The sequence below is a fragment of the Lycium ferocissimum genome, chromosome 4, assembly GCF_029784015.1.
Source record: "Lycium ferocissimum isolate CSIRO_LF1 chromosome 4, AGI_CSIRO_Lferr_CH_V1, whole genome shotgun sequence".
Lineage (NCBI taxonomy): Eukaryota > Viridiplantae > Streptophyta > Magnoliopsida > Solanales > Solanaceae > Lycium > Lycium ferocissimum.
In genome coordinates this window covers 57,112,708-57,127,310 of record NC_081345.1, presented here as the reverse complement: position 1 = coordinate 57,127,310, position 14,603 = coordinate 57,112,708, and the positions used below count along the sequence as shown (strand labels likewise).

General features: G+C 33.4%; 1 protein-coding gene across 1 annotated transcript; it reads left to right on the top strand.

Moving 5' to 3' along the window:
- Positions 1-4,742: 4,742 nt before the first annotated feature.
- On the top strand, positions 4,743-6,044 carry LOC132053572 (uncharacterized). The gene is made up of 2 exons (XM_059445662.1): positions 4,743-5,170; positions 5,269-6,044. Exons 1-2 carry the CDS (start codon positions 5,000-5,002, stop codon positions 5,506-5,508), a joined length of 411 nt encoding a protein of 136 aa, XP_059301645.1. The 5' UTR covers positions 4,743-4,999; the 3' UTR covers positions 5,509-6,044.
- Positions 6,045-14,603: the final 8,559 nt, after the last annotated feature.

The following is a 14,603-nucleotide window of genomic DNA, read 5'->3' as shown; positions in this document are numbered from 1 at the left end:
CATCAACAGTCAAATACAAATTTTTCAAATCTCGACAAGTCATGGCAGCCCAAATACAGTATAAACAACTTCAACAGTCAGGTTTAAGAATTCTGATCGTTGCCTCGTAAGTTATTACCGAGGACATGCTTTAGATACTCATACTGGATCATCAAAAATCATAGACAAAAGATCATATCTTGATTGCCTTCGTTCAAACTCTTTACCTCTTTACTTCACTACAAGGTAACCTCTGAAGCTCTTGGATTCACATTAGAGGGTGGAAAGCGACTAATACCTTTTTTCGGCGTCCCTGTTCAGTTTCTCTTAACTGTACTTTTCTTTCAGATCAGCATTACTGAAAAAAGAAGGACAAGATGAGAAATAGTAATTCAAATACTTATGACTCCGCTCTATCCGCACGATCTAGATTCCAATGCAACATCCTAAATGCCCCGTAGCCTCCTGATTATAAATGTGGCGCGCTACACATCCATAATCAAGACTCTACTAGACATGGCTTACAGATATCCCTAGGACGTGACCCTTTCTCGATACCAAGTTTGTCACACCCCAACCTTGGGGTGTGGCTGGCACCCGGCACCCGAAGGGCCGAGCGAACCAATTGTGATATCTAAACTTTATAACGTGAATCATAGGTCGACGAGGCCGCTGAATAACAACAGTAAGAAGTATATCATAACAACCTGCAAGCAGAAAAGGCCCAACAACACATATATGCATAACTAGGGCCGACAAGGCCACAACCAAGAAAGACAACTAGTCAGAAGGCCGGCAAGGCCAAACACAATACCTGTACACTGACTGATAGTCTGTAAGCCTCTAAGAGCACTAATATGCATCAACTGGTCGGGACAGTGGCCCGACGTACCCATTGCCATACTCGTAATACACACACACACACACACACACACACACACACACACACACATATATATATGCGCATCCTATGTGATGACTCTGACCAGCAACTCCGGAGAATGGAGTGCGAATATTCCTGCTGAACTCTGGTATCCTACTGAGAAAGATACACCAATCTATCTACCGTACCTGTGGGCATGATCACAGCGCACAAATGCGTCAGTACGAAATATGTACCGAGTATGTAAGGCGGTAAGTGTAAACATAACATAAGCATAAGAGATACAGATAACTTGGGAAAAGATGTAGAGACAACCTGAAACTCTGAACGAGGCCCCTGAAGGCGACCATAATCATGACATAAATGTAAATGCATGCCCGTAAAATCATTCCTCACTGTGGAGGCATATATAATATCATATAACAATAATAAATCCCTCTGTAGGGTGAGCTCATCATCATAACATCATCTCTGCCCAACTGATCAGTGGAAATGCACAGCTACGTGCCTACCCGCCGCCTACAACACGGCTCGGTAAAGAAAGAAACATGTCTAGGTGCACATATAAGTGCCTACCCGGCCGACTATAGCGCGGCTCGGTAATGAAAATAAATACATATATATAAGTGCAATGCAAGACTGACATCAGAAGAGATATCATAAGAAGAGTCGGAGTGATCAATCGTCGTTACCCTCCGACTATCGTTATTGTCGCTACATTCTTTACCTTTCAATTCAAGATACAACAACATGGAGAACATGTAAGATACTTGGTTTAAGTTACACATGAAGTAGAGTTCAACTCATTCGGATGGTACATGATCAATCTAAGTTTAGCAGAAACATTCTAATTCGGTAGCCAAAAGAGATATGGAAGCATGAAAGGCGTTTGATGCAATCATATATGAAATAAAGATTAGTCAATCACAAGGACTCGTATTCATCTCATATTTAGTGGAAACATATATCAATGGAAGGTCCGTCATCTTTAAGTGATGGACAAGAAAGATAAGAATGCGAAATACACTTTAATACAAGCTATTTCAGAGAAGAGGTAAGCTTAACTATTTTGGAACGTAATCGACACAAGTTGAACAGAAAGTCTTTTAATCGATAGCCAAAAGGAGATATGGAACATAATTTGGTACAAGTCATAGATGAAGTATATGTCAGTTCAATTATCATGGAACGCGATCGATCCAAGCTAATGGAACAACTTTTCAATTAAAGGTCATCCGAATTCTAGTCATGCCACAAAGAGAATGGAAAGCCCTACATACCTCATCGATGGAGTTATATACATTTCCCCGAGTCCTCGAACGTCTTACGAATGATTTCCTACATAATACAGACTATTCAAGATCAAAACCAAGGTCATAGCTTATAGAAATCTTCATTTAGACATTTAATCGAGCAACTCATGGGCGTGAATTTATAGGACTTTTTGTAGCGTAATTTCCTCGTAAAACACTACCAAATTCTACTTTTCTACTCCTCCTCGTCAATACGATCCAATCCATATCAACAAAGCTCCAAACAACACGTTAAAACCACATAAAAAAAATTTCAACTATCAAGCCAACTCCATAAGAGTTCACAAGAATTGTCAAAGCTTATACTATGGGGTTTTCACCAAATTTCTAGGTTTAATTACTTGCAGAAGTTCAAAGAGATCAAAAGGAAGTTAAAATATACCTTAAATGATCAAAATCACCCCAAACTCCAAGTTACTTCAAGGTGAAGTCCTTATCCAAGAAGCAAATTAGCGAAAAAATCACAATTCCGTAGTTGCCATGTTGTTCTTCATGTTAAAGTTGATAGATTTGCTCTTGGTTTGGATTGAGATTGATGGAGGATTAATTGGAGAGGGTTTGAGGGTTTTCTAGGTTGGGGATGATGAGAAAATGGAAGAAAAATTCGTGCAAGGGTAAAATGCGCTGGAAACTAGACTCGCAGGCCTTCGATTTGATAGGTGGATCACCCCGTAACTCCAAGTAGATTGAGAGAAAAGCTCCGTGACATCTGACCCAAATTTTAGTGAAATTTACAAACTTAACTTGCGACGCCCTTTGTCGACTTTTGTATTACAAATTGTTTGACTTCCAAACTTAACAAACGACCATTATACGATTAAAAAATTCATATTATTATTTTCTTAGCATGTGAAGAACTCCTTATCTCACCCAAAAGTACAAGTTATCATATTCCAACTTGCCGACTTTTGACGAAACTCATGCTTCTTTGATTCATCCACCCTCCAAATCTTCCGCCACTTACTAATATTATTTATAGACTCTTGTAACCATTTATATTAATAAGCTCAATCCCTTTTAACTTCAAGATAATTTTTTTTTTGAACTTGGGTCGACTAACTCATGATGCGACTTTAACGTGCGAAAATCTGAGGTGTAACAGAATTAATATAGAAAAAAATGAAATGTGTCAAGATTTGATTTTGAGGTGTTTGCTAGTGACCCATTTGCAGTTTGAATTGGTTCGGGCAATAAAATTATAAAACAAGTATGAATTGATGTTTGAGAAATCACTTTTATGTGTAAAGACTTGATTTTGAGGTGTTTGGCTGCTGACCTATTCACAGTTTGAATTGATTATGGCATTAAATTTGGTGAACTAATATGAATTAATATATAAAGAAATCATTTTTTGCGTAAAAATTTGATTTTGAGGTGTTTTTAGTTGACCCATCTTCAGTTTGAATTGTTTCTAGTGTTAAATTCGATGAACAAGTATGGATTGATATATACGAAGAAATCGTTTTTATGTTTAAAGATTGGATTTTGAGGTGTTTGCTTGTTGATCCATTTGCAGTTTGAATTGATTCTGGCATTAAATTTGATGAACACGTATCAATTGCTATATATAAAGAAAATGTTTTTATGCGTAAAGATTCGATTTTTAGGTGTTTTGTAGTTGACCCATCTTCAGTTTGAATTGTTTCTAGTGTTAAATTCGATGAACAAGTATGAACTGATATATATGAAGAAATACTTTTTATGTGTAAAAATTTGATTTTGAGATGTTTTGTGGTTGACCCATTTGAAGTTTGAATTGCTTCTGACATTAAATTTGATGACAAGTATGTATTGATATATATATATATATATATATATATATATATATATATATATATATATAAAGAAATCATTTTTATGCGTAAAGATTCGAGTTTTGACCCATCTTCAGTTTGAATTGATTCTTCGGTCAGAGAATAGAGGAGGGTGGTCCGAGTCAAAGTGGAGAAGAACCCACATCTTGGGATGAGTTTTACAATGTCAATCTGATGCCTTCGGAGATTTTTATCAAGTTCAGAAAAGAAATTGAGGGCTATCGAGTTGGGGTTAACTTGGAGGTACTAATTTCTCACTGACCATCTATATCGTTGGTGTTTAATCAATCAACTATGTCTCAGTCTCAACCTTGTTGATATGAATATAGCACTTTGTTGATCATTTCTTCGTTATTAGTTTAATGGGTTTATTGTATTACAAAGTTTCAAGACGTTTTACATTACTTTCAATTAAATTATGATATTTGCACTCTTTAGTATGAGTTAGTACAAGTGGGCAATCGTCTTTTTCTTGAATAGAGATGGAACAATTTACTATTGCAAACAGAGGATGCAGAACTTAAAGTTAATTATTCGTTATCCAGTGGACTGCTTAAACATTCTTTTCGTGATTTTTTTATCTAGTAGAAACCGACCTTATCCTGCAAAAAATCCCATTTCTGTGTTACTTTTAATCTTCATATCCTTGATTACTATCTCAACAATTAACGTGGAGCTTGAAAATATAATTTCTGTCATTCTCAACGCAAATATTCCCTATTTGCTAAAGTTAATGATTGAACTGACAATTTTCTCATAATATATTGTAAGATGGGTGCTGAGTGATACAAGATCTGCTTTATTCCAGTCATTTCCTCGGGCTTAAAGTTAATGCAATAAAGAAATCTAAATCGTAGAAGTAAATTGCATTTCTGCATTAACATTGTAGTTGTTGATAAAATCACCTGAAAGGATATTGAGTGCACGCATTATAACTTTGTGTCTATTTGGGTATTTGTGGTTTTAACTAGTTTTTTTTTTTTTTTTATTATTTTTTATTTTTATTTTTTATGATACCTCTTGACCAGTTTTATAATGCCCCATACAATGAGTACCTGGCTAAGCTGGTTTTAAAGCCTTTAGCACCTGATCGGAGATGGAAGTTCATATATGAGCCTTTGCGCCATGAAGTGCGCCTTCTTTCCAAGAAGATCCCAGTGACAAAATTTCTGAACCTTCAGGTTGAACTTTTTTCGGTTCCTTCCCTACCACTGTACTATTTCCTGGTTCAGCCCTTATCAGCATATAAGTTATAAGGTAGCCGTTTGAACTTATACAGGTTGGCGTAGGCCATAGCTTTCAGTTGCATGCAACTGGTTGGAAATGGAAGCTCACTACTTGTTTTGGAGGAGATGGTCTCTCCAGCATCCGGAATAAAACATCACTTGGATTATGTCCTGGTGTGGATTTTTGTTTTGGATGCAAAGCAGATTATGTTTTTCCAGAAGTTACTGGGCAAGTTACTTTATCCTCATTTGCCCCACTTTGTAGAGAATCACTCGGCTTCTTACCCTCGTAATAGTATACTCTTTCCGTTTCAATTTATGTGTCATAGTTTGACTGGGCACGAAGTTTAAGAAAGTAAAGAAGACTTTTGAGTCTTGTAGTCTTAAATAGGAGTGTCAAATGGGCGGATTGGGCTGAATTTGGGTGGGTCAAAATGGGCTAACTAAAAGTTACTTGGGCTAAAATGGGCTAAAAAGTGGGTCATAACCCAATCCGCCCAATTCTTATTAAGTTCCAATTTTTTTTTATTTTTTATTTTTTATAATTTTTTATGTATGTAAGAAAACATATATTTTTCTTTATTATGCCTATAAATAACGTATCAAACGAAAAAAGGGGCTAAGCTAATAAATGACCCATCCAAACTTGTTCGGGTTGGGCGAGTCATGTTTTCATGGACTAAACTAAAGATATGTATAATCTACTAAAGTGTCCTTTAATCTTGTAGTTTTAAACGTATGCCATGTGGGATGTAAGATATTGGAATTACCAAATTAGGAAAGATGCATTCTTTGAAACAGACTAAAAAGGAAAGTAAGACAAACAAATTGAAACCTGTTGAATTTGGTGGTCGCTCAATCTCCCTTCTGTACGTTCATAAATCATTCTTCTTTGATCATTGATTTATCTGCACATTATGATTTGGGGATTGGACTGTAGCGTTGACTCATCTTACTTTGCACGTAAAACTTTCATCTGCCTAGGAAAGCATGAATCACGCAGAGATCTCATTTATGGAGTTTGAGAGACCTCAAGGACTAATCATTGTCAGCTAAGTTGGTAGTTATTTTCTGTCTTAATTTTGTTTCTGTCGTGTTATGTTACTTTTTTTTTGATAACCTTCTGTCAGTGTTATGTTACTTCATTTTTTTTTTTTTTTTTTTTTTTTTTTGTGTATATAACCTTTATGTTCCTCTGCTTGTAAGCAACACTTTTCTGATATAACTTCTTGCGCGTGCTTCTGAGGGAAGGGAGCTAAACACCACTGTGATCTGGATTTTGACACACTGTTGAATGTTCTGTTAAGAGTTGGCTAGGCGAATGCTCTCTTAATTGTCTCCTTTCTACAGTATTGATCCTTTAATTGTTTGGCTTGACTTGGTTGATTGTCTCATTTCAAACATAAATCACTTCCATTATTACCGAACCTCTGTGAAGATCGGCAAGACCGTTCTGGAAATTGTAAGAGGACTTACTCCCACTTTTGAAGACCTTAAGGAGACAAGTTTTTCCAACTTTATGTGGTGTACTAGATACTGGCCCTAAAAACTAGTTAAAAGTAGTAGTAGTAGTAGAGCACTTTTTTTTTTTTTAATAGCATTGGGTGCACAATTTGAACTTAATTGGTTGAGTCTTCAAAATTGATCCACACGATACCTTATCTCACCAAGGAGTTTTGATTGAGCATGCAGGGAAGCAGTAGAGAGCTCGTAAAATGGAGATACGATCGATCACAGTGGGCTGTACAGCCAAGATTGTACATCATAATGGGTGATTTTTGATAGATATGTCTCGGAAAATTATTGGAAGCTTGATTTATCTCGAGTTCTATACTGTAAATTAGTATTACTCTACCTTTGCTTAATTTTTTTGATGTAGCATAGGTGGATGCTATCATCAGGCTCTATCTAAGGGTGTCATGGGCGGGCTTCAACCCGGCCGGAACCCGCCACCACGGCCAGCCGGCCAAGCCCACTAAGAGGTGTAAGGGGGCTAGTGTTTTATTAGGTGGAGGCCGGCCGGACAAGGTGGACAAGCCCCCGCGCCCACCTGACAGGCGCCGGTGATGGCCTCATCGGGAGCACCGGCCCGGCCCACTTCAAATTAAAAAAAAAAAAAAAAAAAAAAAAAAAGATAAGTACTACATTTATTACTAATAATAAGTATTTTAAAAACATTGTATCCCAATAAAATAGCTGTAGCTATAATTGTGGGATTCTTAAAATTTTGGAAGCAAATATATGAAATATTTATTAATTATTCAAACCATAGTTAGAATCTTACTTTAGTTAATTAAAACTTAACCATTAAAACATGTAATGTGTCTCTTATTCAAGTAAGAACTTGGGGAAAGTTTGTAAGCTTTAAAGTTTAAATTCGACTTTGCAATTATTGATTAATAAAACTAAAGGCTCACTGAGCCTTTGAATTTCTTTTCAAATTTGTGTTATAATTTTATTTATGATATTATTTACAAGAATAATAATTTGTACGCGACAAAATAGAACTATAAATGTAATTGTGTAAAACTAATCCTACACAAGCAAAGAACTCCAAGATAAATTTATGCAAGGAGGGACAAACATTGATCAGTGCCCAAAAGCAACAAGACATTATAATAGGCTGACAAAATCAGTGAAATGACAAGCCTCTGAAATTGCTGATGCGTGAAATAAATCAAATACCCCTTTTAAGTTACTATCTTGCTGTTGGCTTACACAAGTTCAAAAATATTTCAATAGGTTATACAGTATATAATAATATAAACTATTAGTTATATATATAATAATATATTAATAAAATCTTATTAGTTTCAAATATTTTATATATAATAATAATTAAATATTTTTTAGCTTATTGAAATGTCTCCGCCGATGATGGAGAGGTGACAATCGCACATGACATTAGGACTTAGGATCGGATGAGATAATTAATTAAGAACTTTGGTTTAGTATCAAAACTCATGTGCATTGTAACCATTTAGTTCCCATTTAGATGAGTAGGAAATTTAGAGAAAGAGGAGAGTAGGGAATTGTGAGATAATATGGAGAAGAATGAATGGTATTTATAGATTGAACTAGACTGCCTATGCCCGTGCTGCGCACGGGCCCAACGCTTTATATTATAGTGTATCTATGTGTATGTAGTTGTGTTTGGATAGTGATTATATATATATATATATATATATATATATATATTCAAAAAACGATTAATATAACATTATAGTTTGTACTCTGTATCTAAAACTTTATTATATTAATGTTTGCTACGAATACAAAATCGGCAAATTTATTAATATTTTTTAAAACAGAAGACCTGTTTAAAAAGAAACTATTTTCCTCTCTTTGAGATATAAAACAATAGCAATATTTAAGCATTAGTTGATACTTTCAATTTTAATTCGATTAATTTAAAGGTGTAAAATACTTATTATTTTTTATCAAATTTTGATTTGGATAATTCTAATTCAAATTATTAAATTAATTTTACACGTTTAAAACAAAACAAAGTAGAAATTGATTTTCTATTTAAACGAAGAAATACTATTTTTTAATTTTTGGTAAATATTCTCGGTTTAGCTCATTACTTGTCATGTTGTCTTTTGCATGGTTTTTTAAGAAAACGTCGATTAGAATTATAATTTGATTAATTTACCTTATTCATTATTTGATCTCCATTTGATATATTTTTTTTACGACATTAATCTCTTTTCACATTTATTAGAGTAAGAATAAAAATAAAAAAGTAATTAAATTCTATCTTATTTTAAAATATAAATATTTTAAGTATATTTATTTTAGTAAACATAACAAATAAATGACATGGCGGAATAGCAAATACAACGCTTAATATCTAGATTAGATCTCAGGCTAATATAAAAAAAGAAAGAAAATTGTATGGTTTGCTTTCATTTGCTCCCAATAATGGATTGATATGCACGTGGCAATGAATCTATCATTATTGACTTAATAAGATAATTTGGAAATTACATGAATATTGTTTGATTTTTTAATATGGGGTGCACTTTTTTTTTTGGACATTATTAATTCGCACTATTTTTATGCGTATATATATATACACACTATGTTCAAAACACGATTAATATAACATTGTAGTTTGTACTTCGTATCTAAAACTTTATTATATTAGTGTTTACTACAAATACAAAGTCTGCAATTTTTTTTTTTGACATTATTTTTTTTAATATGGGGTTCGCTTTTTTTTTAATTTTTTTTTATATTGCTCGACTTTGTTAATATGGGGTCTACTTTTTTTTACCGTGAGTTTGGAGATGGTGGGTTCCACTTTTTTTCTTCTTCTTCTTCTTTTTTTTTTTTTTTTTTTTTTTTTTTTTTATATTGCTTGATGTTGTTTAGTATGGGGTGCACTTTTTTTTTTTGGACATTATTAGTTTGCACTATTTTTATGCATATAATATATATACATATACTATGTTCAAAACACGATTAATATAGCATTGTAATTTGTGCTTCGTATCTAAAACTTTATTATATTAGTGTTTGCTACGAATACAAAGTCTGCACATTTTTTTTAACATTATATTTTTTTTAATATGGGGTTCACCTTTTTTTTTTTTTTTTTTTTTTTTATATTGCTTGATTTTGTTAATATAGGGTCCACTTTTTTTTTCCCATGAGTTCGGAGATGGTGAGTTTCACTTTTTTTTGTTTTTTTTTTATATTGCTTGGTGTTATTTAGTATGGGGCCCACCCCCACTTTTTTTTTAAGCGACAACGGACGACGAAGCATGGGTCTAAACCCATGCTTTATATAGTTTCTTCTTTTTTTTTTTTTTATATATATATATTGCTTGGTGTTGTTTAGTATGGGGCCCACATTATTAGTTTGCACTATTTTTATGCATATAATATATATATATATATATTCAAAACACGATTAATATAACATTGTAGTTTGTGCTCCGTATCTAAAATTTTATTATATTAGTGTTTGCTACGAATACAAAGTTTACACTTTTTTTTTTGACATTGTTTGTTTTTTTAATATGGGATTCACTTTTTTTTATATTGCTTGATTTTGTTAATATGGGGTCCACTTTTTTTTCCGTGTGTTTGGAGATGGTGGGTTCCACTTTTTTTACTTCTTTTTTTTTTTAAATATTGGTTGGTGTTTTTTTTTTAATATTGATTTTTTTTTTTTTTAATATTAATTGGTGTTTTTTTTTTAATATTGGTTGGTGTTATTATGGGGACCACACTTTTTTTTTTTTTTTTTAAATGCAAACGGACGACGAAGCATGGGTGTGTAAACCCATGCTTCTATATAGTAGTAAAATAGGGCGAAAGTATAATTTAAGGAACTTGATGGTTAAAATAAAGTTGACAACAACTAGATTTTAAAGTATCAAACTTAATAAATTTTAGTATTAGAATTTTTTTTTAAAATAATTAAAACCCAACCCGGCCCACTAACGAAAACCCGAGGTGTAGCCCCTATCCGAGGTGGGCTGGGCCGGACACCCTTTCCCTCTCCAAGCCCGGCCCCCAACCCGGCCCCTTAACTTACAGCCCGGCCCGACCCCGGCCCGACCCCTTGTGGCCCACGTTTAAATGGCCCGGCCCGGCCCACTTGACACCCTTAGCTCTATCTTGGAAACAGATTGAATGTAAAATCAATGTAGAAGAAATCTTAATTAAAACAATGGTAATTCCTTAAATTGTGGATGATTGTCAATTCACGAGCATACGAGGATGTAATTTTGTTTGGTTTGTCGACTTTATGATCTTCGTCCGATTATAATACAATTGGTTTATCTTGTGTTTGATTTATATGACATGTTATTGTTGATATTGATGATTTATAGGACATGTTATTGGCGATATTGACCAATAAATTATCGAGCTCCTAGAAAATGTTGAAGTAAAGAGTGAAGGAGAGTTGACTGTCCAGCTGTGCAGGAGTACCAAAGGAAGGAGGCAGAGGCAGAACCAAGATTTTTAGTTTATGAATTCTGGATCATAATTTTTTTTTTGCTTATTGGGTCCTGCCTGTCATTTGTCAATTGTATCGTCAAACCTTTACGCCCCTGCTGGTTTAAAAAAAGAAGACGAAAAAAGTTGGATGTTGTTTGTTGTATGGAAGTGTTGGACTTAGAGTGCATCAACATGTCAGAAAATTACTTTTTTAATTTTTAATAAACTTAGTTTCTTTAATAAAATACTTTAACCAACCAAACATAAGAAAATTGAGGTATATAATACAAGTGTGTTTGGTTGGAAAAAAACATTCATACTAGAAATAAGAAAAACAAGTCCCACATTTCATATTAATCGTCTCCTTCCGACCCTCGAACACACCCATCAGCCCAAAACCATAGCCCCAACCTCCACCCCGCTCCCTACTCCCACCCCACCTGGCCACCTCCTATAATATTTTTCTAAAATTATATATTTAATATTTTCGAGATAATATTTTTTATTAGTTAATTTAACCTTTTATGTGGAAATTTTTTTCCTTCCCACCAAACCCACTCTACTTCTTTGTTTTTTTTTTTTTTTTTTTTTTTTTTTCCCTTATAGACCATGGAAAGAAGACTTTTATACAGTGTACTGTTTCTCTCCTGTTTTTGATTTGTTATTATTACAATAAAATCTGTGTAGAGGTATTACCTTCTGATTCAACTTGAAGATCAAAGGTAATAACTGAATTTTAATTCTTCTTTTTCATTGTATTTGATAACAGACTGACTGAAAAGTGATCAACTTTTAAATTTCATTTGTAGAAAGTTTTTTTGTTTTTCTACTTCTTCAAATATAAATTTTAATGCTTCTAACTCAGTCTATTAATTTTTCTTTTTTTGATTGTATTTCAAACCAGATATTACTCCTGAGCAGCTGTAAAAGGTAAATTACTTTTATCTTCATGTGTTTACTAAACGTGTATTACTTTTGAGTTTGTAACCACTTAGTTAACTTTTTATTTATATTTTAACTTCAGATTGAAGTTGCTCTTCTTTTTGCTTAGAATATTGAAATTGTTATTGCCCAGGTTTCCTTCTTCTTCTTTTTTTTTTATTTTTTTTATTGGGTATTTGCTCAGTTTCATTGTTTCTTACGTTATAATAATATCTACTTTCTAGAAAGAAAAATGGTTTTACTTTTACAACATTTTGGTGCTCTCTCTGTATCAGTTTATGTGATATAGTCTGACGTTTAGCTCCTGTGAAAATCATTTTGTCATTATACCACTGCTTTATAAACGTTAAATCTATTCTTGACCTTGAGCAATTATGAGATTGATGCTTGGATTCACCCTAAAATTAATTATGTTAATTCAACCACAAAAAAAGGGTTGGAGCTGTTAGGATATACTGTTAACCATGCGGTTTGATTAGTATTATGTTTTTCTATCTTTATGGAACAATTGTCTATTTATTTATTCAATTCAATAAAGTCTTATTTTAAATAGATCATTTGTTCATATGTGTGCCCTTTACTTATATAGTAGACGATTTGGTGTATGGAGTTTTAGCTCATGCACAGAAGATTAAATTATCGGTTCTTATAAGTTATAAAGTTAATGTTCACAATCAAAGATGAAACTGGGCAAAGTATCTTGATGATTGTAGCATAAGATTAAAATATAATCTATCTTGATTATGGGAATGGTTTTATTCCAACTTCTTATGCTAGTACATTTTGTATGTATTTGAACGGATCAAGTAGAGATAAGTGTTTTTGTACTGAATATATAAAATAACCTCTCTAGCTCATTAAGTGTACTTATACTCTTAATCTTGATATGATTGTTAAGATCAATGTGCTTTGTTCATTATTTTGATTTATTAAAAGGTACGACCCAACTGCGAGTCAATATATTCCTGTTAAATTGGATAAGGCAAAGTGCATTTGTGAAATAACAATTAGTTGATAGAATTCATGTCTCGACCTTGAGATTGAGGATACCCCTTTATGGATGCCTATAAGTTTTCATGTGAAAACCCTGCAGGTGGATTTTGTATCATTCATATGACATAAGTTAAGCGGAAGTATAAAAGATTAAATAGTCGATGAATTAAATTGTCAGTAATTTAATTGGTATCTTTAATCTTAACATGGGGTGTTAAATAAGTTTTAATTAAAGATTTCGAAGTTAAACAGAGGAGTGCAATTACAGTTTTTTAGTGGAATAAATTGTAATTTATTGTGGTAGGATTAATTCACTCATATTCCGAATTAATACCACAATAGGAAGCCTCGTTATTAAATCTGTGGTCCCCGCGCTCTCGAATATTCTAGAACAAGGAAAATAAAAGGCAAAATAATATCCTTGGCGGGTAAGGAAAGGGCTACACGTTTTTTGCTAGGGTTTTACCCTAAAAACGTATGTATATAAACAAAGCCATTCAACCCTAAGTGATATTCATTCTTTAGCCGCAATACTTGCCACTCAAGTGTTTCGTTCATAGAAATTCAGGATACACAGCAGAAGATCGTAGACCTGGAGAGCACGGCTGCTGTTGAAGATTTATGTAACAGCTTCAAAAGGTTAGTGTTCCAATCTTGTGTTTGATTATGTTTGTCTAGTTTACATGTAAGAATATGATCTTGGTTGTTTGCTTCCGCTGCGTATATATACCTGTTATCCAACAGGAGCTACAATTCTGTTTACGGATCCGGTACCTTCAGACTCAATGTATGTGTTAAAAATGCACTTATATAAATAATTTATTCAAAACCCGTTAAGGTGCATTGGAAACCAGAACCCATAAACTCAAATACCTAGCTTTTGCCTCTGCACCAAGGTATGTTGTGGGATGGGATCTCTCCATCATTAATCAAAAGGTCTCGAATTCGAGTCCTGGGAATAAAGAAACACCTGGTATAGAGCATTTCCCCTTATGTGGACCCGGGGGCCGAATATCGATTAGACAGGCTAGAGAGTTCTGAATAGTAGATGGTTAAAAAAGTATTATGTTAATTCTAGTACTTTATAAATTCTATCAATTCTTACAGGATGGAGAAAATTGTGAAAAAATGGCTTCTTAATTACTGAAATGGTGCAATTACACAGAATACTGCTAAACAGGTTTAAAAAGTTATAAAAATTCTCTTCTTCTCTAGAATCTTCAATTATGTAGTTTGTGTAATTCTTTTTCGTTTTTAAACAAGGAAGAGATGCTACTTCTATGAAAAAGATCCATCTAATTAACTTCCATTATAAAACGCACTGTACTTTTTTGTTCCGGTTTTGATATCCTGGTATGATTTGCCACACTTTAGCATAAACAGGTAATATTGTTGCCTTAGTAATGGGTAGCTAATCTGATATTACTTCCTTTGTTCCATATTATATGAAGGTATTTTACTGGACATGATGTTTAAGGTGTTGAATTTGAGATACATA

What these genes read in the sequence shown, in the direction of transcription:
- LOC132053572 (XM_059445662.1), top strand. Translation starts at nt 5,000, where the DNA reads ATGATACCTCTTGACCAGTTTTATAATGCCCCATACAATGAGTACCTG. An exon ending in CAAAATTTCTGAACCTTCAG is followed by an intron (nt 5,171 to 5,268) that starts GTTGAACTTTTT and finishes GAACTTATACAG; the next exon opens with GTTGGCGTAGGCCATAGCTT.